The sequence below is a fragment of the Pocillopora verrucosa genome, chromosome 3 (genome assembly GCF_036669915.1).
Source record: "Pocillopora verrucosa isolate sample1 chromosome 3, ASM3666991v2, whole genome shotgun sequence".
Taxonomy (NCBI): Eukaryota; Metazoa; Cnidaria; class Anthozoa; order Scleractinia; family Pocilloporidae; genus Pocillopora; species Pocillopora verrucosa.
Genome location: NC_089314.1, coordinates 26,985,967 through 26,995,364, shown reverse-complemented (window position 1 = coordinate 26,995,364; position 9,398 = coordinate 26,985,967). Strand labels below are relative to the sequence as shown.

At 38.0% G+C, this 9,398-nt stretch overlaps 2 protein-coding genes across 2 annotated transcripts; one reads left to right on the top strand and one right to left on the bottom strand.

Moving 5' to 3' along the window:
- Positions 1-658: 658 nt before the first annotated feature.
- On the bottom strand, positions 659-4,375 carry LOC131772277 (uncharacterized). The gene has a single exon (XM_059088165.2). It carries the CDS (start codon positions 4,370-4,372, stop codon positions 2,129-2,131), a length of 2,244 nt encoding a protein of 747 aa, XP_058944148.2. The 5' UTR covers positions 4,373-4,375; the 3' UTR covers positions 659-2,128.
- A 467-nt stretch (positions 4,376-4,842) lies between these two features.
- LOC131772368 (uncharacterized) lies at positions 4,843-9,121 on the top strand. The gene is made up of 2 exons (XM_059088268.2): positions 4,843-7,339; positions 7,793-9,121. Exon 1 carries the CDS (start codon positions 4,849-4,851, stop codon positions 7,333-7,335), a length of 2,487 nt encoding a protein of 828 aa, XP_058944251.2. The 5' UTR covers positions 4,843-4,848; the 3' UTR covers positions 7,336-7,339; positions 7,793-9,121.
- The last annotated feature ends 277 nt before the right edge of the window (positions 9,122-9,398 follow it).

The window sequence follows — 9,398 nt, the reverse complement described above, 5'->3', positions numbered from 1 at the left end:
TAATTTGTTTGGGTTTACTTGTACAATAAGGGAGGGTTTTTTTAAACCAAGTAATTGGTTATTAATATAATTGATGGAACTAGGGGTCATGTAAGTTTTTACTTAGTACCTTTTGTATACATAAGAAGTGAACCAAAGCTGAGTAATTTGCGCAGATCTCAAAAAGACCCCGGAACATAATTCAGGGAAACACGAATTGAAGTCAGCTTGAACATTGTCAAGTATTATCCCACCAAAGGTCGGTTTTGCTCTATTTGATAGGCAAAGAGCACCTTTATTTGTCTCCTCTGACTCGGGTTCTTTAGCAAATTGTCCTACTTCTATGTTAGGACTTAAAAAAAAAAACCATGTGAACCGCTAGTCTCCAATTTTACGGCGACACCCTCTTATGAAATCAAGGTTTTTTTCGGTGATGAACATCGTATAAAAACCAATGTTTAAAGAATCATTTAAGTTATAAGTTATATGTGGGACTATTAATTCAGAATGTAATGTTTTACGACGTAAGTTTTATTAGTAGAATACGTTAATGTAAATATTGTAAGTAATGTTAATCATCACCACCATCATCATCATCATAAAAAAGTGAACTGAAACATTGTAAAGTGCATGCTTTTCAGGCTTTTAATTAAATTATATAACTTCTATCTCAAAGAGCATTGTATTGGACAAAAAGAATGACCAATGGAAGAATTAACAAAAAAAACTGCATTAACCACAGCAACAGAATTCATGCATATCACACTAGCCTTAACACTAAACTTAAATGGTCTAAGGTTAGTAAATATAAGCAATGTGACTGGCCTAACTTAACATTGAACTGTCTGTTGTGTAGTTAAATGAAGTGAACTTCAGTAAACTAGTGTTAACTGATGTAAATAATTTGATGTAAATAACATTTAGATCTTCCTTAAAACCAAATACTATTCTCAGTAACTACGCAAAAGCCATTCATAAGTGACAATCAATTGGGATATAACTTTAAAGCAAAGCAGTCTTCCATTAATAAATCAACAATTCACAAAGGAATCAAAAGAATTATTAAAATAGTTGATTGAAGCAATTCAATAGTACTAATAATGTAGTCATTACCAAACAAAAGCAATCAACAGTCTTATTCAAAGACTCTAATAAACTGTAATGGAACTGAACAGCAGAAAGCCACCTCTACACAAGTTGCAAGATATGTTTTGACCCAAGCTTTGGAAAATAATGGATGAGCTAGTTGACCAGTGAAATACACCTTCTAAGGTTCCAAATCAACATCTGAATATAGCAACATACCTACTTGATGGAAAGCTGCTTTTTACACAGTTTGTAACTGTAATGATAATGTCAGTAATTCGGTGACAACTGAGAAGAACTTTCTTTATTATTTATCAACGATTCATATGTGTTAATTTGGTAACTGCCAATTTAGTAAATTTTTAAGTAATTTAAAGGTGAAAGTTTGCCAGCTGTAAAATACATTTCCCTAGTCAATGACTTTTATCAATGTTTCCATCTAAAGTCTTTGTAAGTTTGCTTGGTGCTCCCAGATGTAACATTTGTGAGGCAGATATTATAGAAGAGACAAAAGGCACCCTGTCACACAATTTAAAGGTATCCCTCAGAGTTTTTCTTTGACATGTCTGGTAATGAATGCATAAGTTCATGCATTACTTGTATACTGGGATGATAGTCATCTATGCAACAAAACCTAATTCACACACTCCTATGAAAAGGATTCTCTCTGAACAGGTTTAATAATCATTCCCCCAAAAAATTTTCTTCAAATCCTTTTTTTCTGCTTCAGTGAATAAGAAACACAATTGAGGTGATCATAAGAAAAGTAATAAATAATGTAAAAAATATAGATGCAGTAGATGTTTGATAATATTGCCCCATCCTAAAAAATTGAAAGAGAACATAACACAAAATATGCAGTTAATTTGTTAGCTGTGAGAAAGAGCATAGAAAAGTGATTTTGTGGTTCATTAAATTAAATGGGAATCAGGATCAGACAGTTCACCAAACAATATATGAATAGAAGATAATAAAACGATAATACTTAAAACAATTGCAAGTCCTCAACATCAAACCTACGCCTCCATGTTAATCTGTCTATTTGATTATCAATATGCATACCTCAAGGCCTTCGTAGGCTTTGACACTTTTGTTTGTGACCAGCCTTCCAGTCCTTCCTCTGGCATCGATAGCCACAATAGACTACAGCCTTGCATGCACTACACTTCATCAGAGTTACTTCTTCATTTGCCATCTGCCCACAAAAGCCACAACAATGTGTCTCAGTCACCGCACTCTCTTTCCAGGTAATTTCTTTAAAATTTACTATAGCATTAACTTTCAACATTGTGTACATCTCACAACAGGCAAACTGACATAAACATGCAAGCCTGGGGCAATTAGAAAAGTCTTTCAAGTTGTCAGAGTCCATGATTTTCTCATAGATGTACATATCATGGCTTGAAATCATATCATCAATCAGTTCCCCTGAGCCATCCACAAACAGACCTTCACTTAAAGTGACCTTCCCTTCTAGAGAGCAGCTCAGAAATGAAACTGGGTTGTGTCCACCAGACAATAGGTCCACAGCAAAATCTTGAAATTTTGCCAGGTCCTGACATGCACATCCTTTCTTACTACATGTCTGTGTGGAGTTCCCTTCGTCACTGGCATGCCTAGAAACTTCCTTAACTGAATATTTCTCATAAACTTTCCTTGTTGCAGCAAGAAGGTCAACAAAACTCCCAGAGAGTGCTTCCTTCTTGTCAATACGTGCCATGGTTTTCCACTTAAAGAGAAAATTTTGGGCAATTGAAGGGGCAACAGCTCTTGCCATCATGACAGAACTTAGTTGCTGCATTGAGGCTTTATCATCACAAAGGGTTGTGTACTGTGGCAGCTTTTCCACTTCTAAAATATTTTGGGCAATCTGACTTTTGAACACTCCTTCAAACAGTTCACCAACATCATTAATGGCTTCCCCTGAAAGTTTGCCATGGCAATGTTTGACCAATAGCTCCACCAGAAGAGAAGTACAGGATGCTGCCCATTTCATAGGATCAAAATTGTTGCAATCAATAGAATCTACAAACTGATCCACTGCTTCTTCGATTAGAGCTTCTGTCATGGGAGGTGTTGGTTTACTCATCCAATACAAATTTGCAAATGAGTGTTCCAAAAAGATTCCTAGGCCATCTTTCAAATGATATTTAATGCAAGTCTCAAATTCCTCTTTACATTGGACTTTTTTTACTGCAGCAAGTGCAGTTACAAGAGATTGCCTGTTGGTTTCTGTTCCAATTTTACCTCTTCCATCTTTATCAACACATGTCAAAGTCCATGTTCCTCGTAAGACATTATCAGCTCTCTCCATGGTTGCAGAGGAATGGCAAGTTTTGCACTGATGTCCTTTTGACAATTGCCAGTTAACCTTGCCCACTTGTCCTTCACAACCTCCTATCTCTGCAAACTTGATTTGAGTCAAACTTAGAAACACATCCACAACTGGGTTTCTAGCATCAATCATTCTTTCAGCATTCTGATCCTCCACGATTTTTTTCGCTGACTCGAGCATGGTGACTCCCAACCTCAGATCTCCTTTCCAAGTATACCACAGAGCGTGATGCATACATATTCCAGTAAGTCGCTCAAAGTTAACAGGAAGACTGAACTTCTCCAATGTCGTCTTCTTCCACTGCGAAAATTTGCTTCTCTGGCTGTTGGCTTTGCTCATAAAATCGATCATGGTCCCACCACCTAGGAGGAGTTTCTCGTATTCCGGGGGTTCCGTGGGAGCTGGGGGTAAGGGACAACAAAGGTACTCTAACTCCGACTTCTCTATCCACCAGGCATCAAATTCCGGGCGACGAGGGTCTAAATAGGTAAATGACTTCTTCACTTCGCTTCCTCCCTTCGCCATGATAAATTCTTCTTCGCTACTGTAGTTACAAAATCGAGAAACACGCTCGTAAAATTCAAAGCTGCGTTTGACTTCTCTGTTGATAAAAGTTTCACCTCCTTGAGAAGCTTTCGCCTTCTCGTAACAAGGGATAACCAACAGTTTCGCCGCCTCTTCGATTGGTACCGGTTGGAGAATAGCTTTCCCCGCAGCCAAACTGAAATTACTCTCAAGTATTGGTACTAAATCGCTTTCCCTCAACTTTTCCAGGGAGAATCCGTCCCGAATTTCACCACCAACATAGCACAGAATATTGACCAGGTCAAAGGTCGGTTTTGTGGCCTTTCGTCCTCTCTTAAAAATTCCATTAACCGAAAAAACACCCCTTCCATCCGTATTCGAGACGTACCCTAAGCCATGCTGGTATTTAGACAGGACTTTTGGGTTAAATTTGAGACTGTATGCCATTTTTTTTTTGAAAGTAACTGTTTCCTGGAAAGGTGCGAAACTTTCCCTGTGCACTGCCGCGAAGCGCGGTTGTAACTACTTTCGCGCCAAAATCACTTTCGCAAAGTGCATGATGGGCAGATAACATTTTAGTACTTACCAGGGTGCTAGACGATTGGTTAGCGCTGGGGAAGCTAGGGTATCGAAGGGATCCGTAACCACAAAACAACCCCCACCCCTCCCCTGTACCTGTTTTCACTGTCCTAAAATACTCGCTTTCGTGAAAAATTTTCTATCGGTGGAGTCTGGTAGCGCGATATTTTGATCGCTTAAGTGTTTCACGGATGAAAAAAGGCAAACAAAGATGAGAACATTCACGGATGAAAAAAGGTAAACAAAGACGAGGAAATATTTGTTCTCTACCCAAGGTGCATTGAAGATCATTTTAAACTCTGCTTACATAAAGTATTTATTTCCTCGTAAATCGAAAGGACATCATGGCGTCACTACATTCATCTCTCCCGGATGGCTACGAACAGGGATCATATCAAACGCCAGAGTTTACGGAGGAAACCTTGTTAATGTACGAGCATGGTGTAGCTTGTGTATCCAATGTCGATGGACGGGGAAATGTTTCTATTTACGCCATGATCAAACGAGGGGAGAAGAAAAATTCGAAACTGGTTTTCGATTACGCCAACATCTTGGGCTTCGTCGGCGGTGAGATAAGAGATGGATTCTGCAATACAAACCTCAAGGAAGGCGAAGCTCTTCGTTTTATGCAAACCCATATAGATCTGTCGAAAGGGAGGACCGTTAGAATGGTTTTTGCTCCCGTCGAAGAGGTGTCGGCCATGTTTGTACTTCCGCTTCGGGTGAAGTCCCTTCAGAATGGAGTGGATTTCCCTGATCCTAGCACGGAAACGGCTTTTGAGTACTTCAAACAAGCAGCAAAATTATGTCCTTATCAGAAGCTTGAAGATTTCTTTGATTTCAAGCTTGGTAAAGCTCCCCGAAAGGCAGATCGTTCGAAGTTCAGCGGCCACAGAGCAGAGCTGGAGTCATGGTGGCTGGAGAGGTCCGAGCTGTTATACTACAACTGCCCACCTCCGCCCCAACCGCCTATCCTGAATCTGACCAAACTAAATGAGAAGAAGAAAGAGGGAAAATTTATGTCAGGGTTCATGGAACAGGCTAGCCAGTGGAGGAAAAAGCAAGAGAATTCAGAAGCATGGAAGAAAATTGCAGTGCAGAAGTTGACTGATTCTCAGAACTATGATCGATTCTGTGGAATGGCAATTCTGCAAGCACTGTGGTACATCTGGATAGGTGATCCTGAACGTGCAATAGTGATGGTGGAAGCTTGGCAAGATTTTGAAAGAGATAAGGCAGCAGGGCAGTTTCTTGATGCAAACAGCATTGTCTTGGAAGAACTTTTAGATTTAACTCTCGGTAATCTATCCAGTAGAGGGATGTGCATTGGTCAAACCAAAGTTGATTCAAGATTAACACTAAAGAAGATGTGTGAAGTTTGCTTGAGTCCAGTGTTTCTGGGACCGGATAGAAATGGCTTTCATGTCTTAACATGTATTGACAAAGATTCCAATGGTGAATTTGGTTGCAAAAATACTCGTGTGAATATAGCGAAATTGCTATTTGCCATCAACAAATATGGAATGAACAAGGATTTTGATACAGCTGCTAACCACTCCTTTCATGAAGCTCTCCACATCTTTCTGGAGCATTCATTTTCTGTGTTGTATTGGAGAATCAAACCCACAAACCCCATGACTGCAGACACTGAAAATGAAGCAGTTCCAAAGTTCATTGAATTGCTGACAGTTGATGAAAAACTAGATGCATCAAAATGGGTTGATTCTTCTACTGCTGTGTTAAGAGAAGCCCTGGTGAACCACTGCAGCAAGAAGCTTGGCAAAGAAGATGTGGATAAGTTGACAGAGCTATTTCGCTCAAAACTGGAAAAAATTTTGATAGAGTATAACAAGGAAGAGAGAGATAGCGCAAAGCAATCTAAAGAACCTAATTTGAAAGATGTGAGGGTTGATCTCTTGCGAAAAACTGTTGCTCCTACAATGTCTCAACAATTTAAGCGTAAATGGAGACTCATGTCCATTGCTAAAAGAAAAAGGATTTTGTTAGTGGTAGACAGTCAGCGTGTTAGAGAAGCATGCAATGAATCCTACAAACAAATGGAGAAGATTGATGAAGAAGAAAGAATAAAAAAGCTAAATGAAACAACAACAGCAGACCAACAAATAAATGGGAGCCATGGAGGTGAGCTTTGCACAACTCCTGGTGGTAACGAAGAAAGGTATGATGCTTTAGAGACAGCAGACTGTGAAGAAAACAACCCAGGTATGCTATTAGGTCAGAAAGGATTATCAGAGGATTCAGACAGTGACGATTCACTGGCAGGCACAGATGTTACGTTTCCTGAAAAGTGCAGTGGTGATTCCTGTCCTTGTACTGATAGCTACAAGTTTTGGCAGCATTTGGTTAGCATTTTGGTCAGTGATAAAAATCCTGTTCCCTACTTTAAGTGCATTGATAATGGTGACCTAATCTTGCGAGGAAAACTCTGGGAAGATCAGGAGGGTCATTTCTTTGATGACGTAATCACTCTCAATGAAGAATTTATTGGTGGTGCTGTCCTACCAATGGAAGATGAGGTGTTTTCGCAGTGCAAAAGACTTGCCTTGATTTGCAAAATGGCATGCCATCGGCTAATTCCAATGCTTTTGATGGGCGTCATTCATCAGTTTGGAGAGTTAGAAAAGAGAGAAAATGTCAAGTATGAATGCCAGGCATGTCAGTGCTGTGGCCAAGTTGAGGAGGAACCAGGTGATTTCAAGAGATGTGGGGAATGTAAGAGTGTTTTCTACTGTGGCAGGAAATGTCAAGCTCAAGATTGGAAAGCTGGCCACAAGCAGATATGTCAAGATCTTGTGAAGGACCAAGAGTGAAAAAGTAAGGTGCCATTTTGCACTTTTCTTTTATAAGAATTCTTTGTGTAGGGCTCTATGCTGTAACTACTGGTAAAATATTTTGGTGACTGAGGTTGGAGCAAAAGCAGCCATTAGAGACAACTAGAGAAATGCATATTGTGTGGCTTAGTATAGAAGGACAGTCCAGCCAGAAGAATAATAACAGTAATGTATTTTGGCTCTTATGAATTTTTACTACCCCACTTCCTCAGTGATTAGACCCTCTTCACCCTTTATCTTCCAAGATCTGATTGTGAATTCCCTCAACAACATTTCCCTGTAGATTAAATATGAGAATTTGGTGTTAGGTTAAGATAACAACTTGAGCTTGATAAGTTTTAGTATTCTTATTACCTGTTTAGTGGATAATGTATGGACATTTTGGGGAGAAATTACAAGTTCATCACTTAAAGACTTTTTTTTTTCTGCTTAACAGGTTGTCTTGCTCATTTCCTCCTCACAAGAGTTTCCCATACCAAAACACATTGGTTACTTATATTTATTAACTGTGTATGCTGTGGCAATTAGTAATGTTAGCAGGAAAAAGTGGAATACGATTCAGGTAAAAATATGATGAGTAACTTTATGTTCACTTCAAAACCTACAAGCACACATGTCCTAGGATTGTGTCCACACGAAGTCCTGAAACCAATTATTTTTATCAATAATGGAGTGCTAGAAATGCACATATTTATCATATGATGATTCAGAAATTTTGTATGTGTTTAGAGAGCTAGGTTTGTTGTATTGTTAGCATTTTCATAAGGATATGTTGTAGCTGGAGAATAAACTCCTCTTTTGAATTGAGATGAAGATTAAGTAAAGTAGAAACAGAGAATTCTTTATCTTAAAAATTCTGAGATCTCCAGTGCCCAATCAACATTACATGTTGTGATTGCCTTGTTCTCAAAGTTTCTGGATTGATAAAATTACTGTAGATTGGTTGGTAAATTATATTTAAAAAACTGTTTAGTCTTCTTACATATCTTTGCACACTTTTTGTCTTACTTCATTGGTGCAGTAGTAATGCAAAGATCACTGTGGCTACAAAATTTAAGATTAATTTTTACTAAGTAGAGGCTAAAGAAGGCCTTATGTGTCACAAAGTGTGAAGAAAATAGAGGTTTAAAATCTAACATAGAGTTACAGGCATGCTTGTTCTTTTTAGAAAAGTTTAAGCTTTTCTTTATATATGTTACTTAGTATTGTGAACTCTGTTCATCTTTAATTGGTATAATGTTTATTTTAATAATTATTTTCCCCTTTATGAATTTTTTGTTTTAAGTTTGGAGTTGTATATCAGTTGTGATTCCTGGTAGTGCATACAACTCAACAACAGTAACATGAAACTTTGGTGCATAATACTCAAAACATCAATTTTTTGTCTAATGGGTTTTTTTGCCTTGATTTTTGCTTGTTAAGATTCTAGAGAAATATGATTTCATAAAACAGTAATAGTAGAATTAGGGAAAAACTAGGAATAATAGAATAATGCCATTATGGAAGAGGTTTATATCTGATAGATCTCATTTAGAGACTGTGTCATCTGAATTGTGTAGCAATAACCTTAATTGTGCTTAATGTTTTGATGACAGTATGTTATGGAATTGGTGTCTAGGGATTTAATTGTTAGAAGTTTCCTTTTTTAAACTTGGTAATGTAGTTTATTATTTTTCAATACGTATACTCCTCTAGTAGGTTAGTCCTAAGCTACTTGAATATGTCTTTTGTAAACTAAAAAGGTTACTATGGTTGAATAAATATTTCTGGCCCAATTTAGCTGAAATTTTGTCATAGTGTAAACAATACGCGTTCTAGGATGTTCTGAACATTCTTCCAATGATTTCGTTTTTACCAGAGGGGAAATTTGGTAAAGTCCATTAAAATCAAACCGGAGGTTGGAAACTTTTTCTGTTTATCGCAGAGAAAATCAAGAAATGTCCTGATTTCGTAAGCAACCGTAGTGTTCAGTCAGTCGTCAATTAATTGGAATTTCGGAAAGCTGAAATATTTGCAACGCTTCACGAATTTTTTGCCTCACT

Bases quoted from the DNA above. Each gene is read 5' to 3' on its own strand.
- LOC131772368 (XM_059088268.2), top strand. From the start codon at position 4,849: ATGGCGTCACTACATTCATCTCTCCCGGATGGCTACGAACAGGGATCA.
- LOC131772277 (XM_059088165.2), bottom strand. From the start codon at position 4,372: ATGGCATACAGTCTCAAATTTAACCCAAAAGTCCTGTCTAAATACCAG.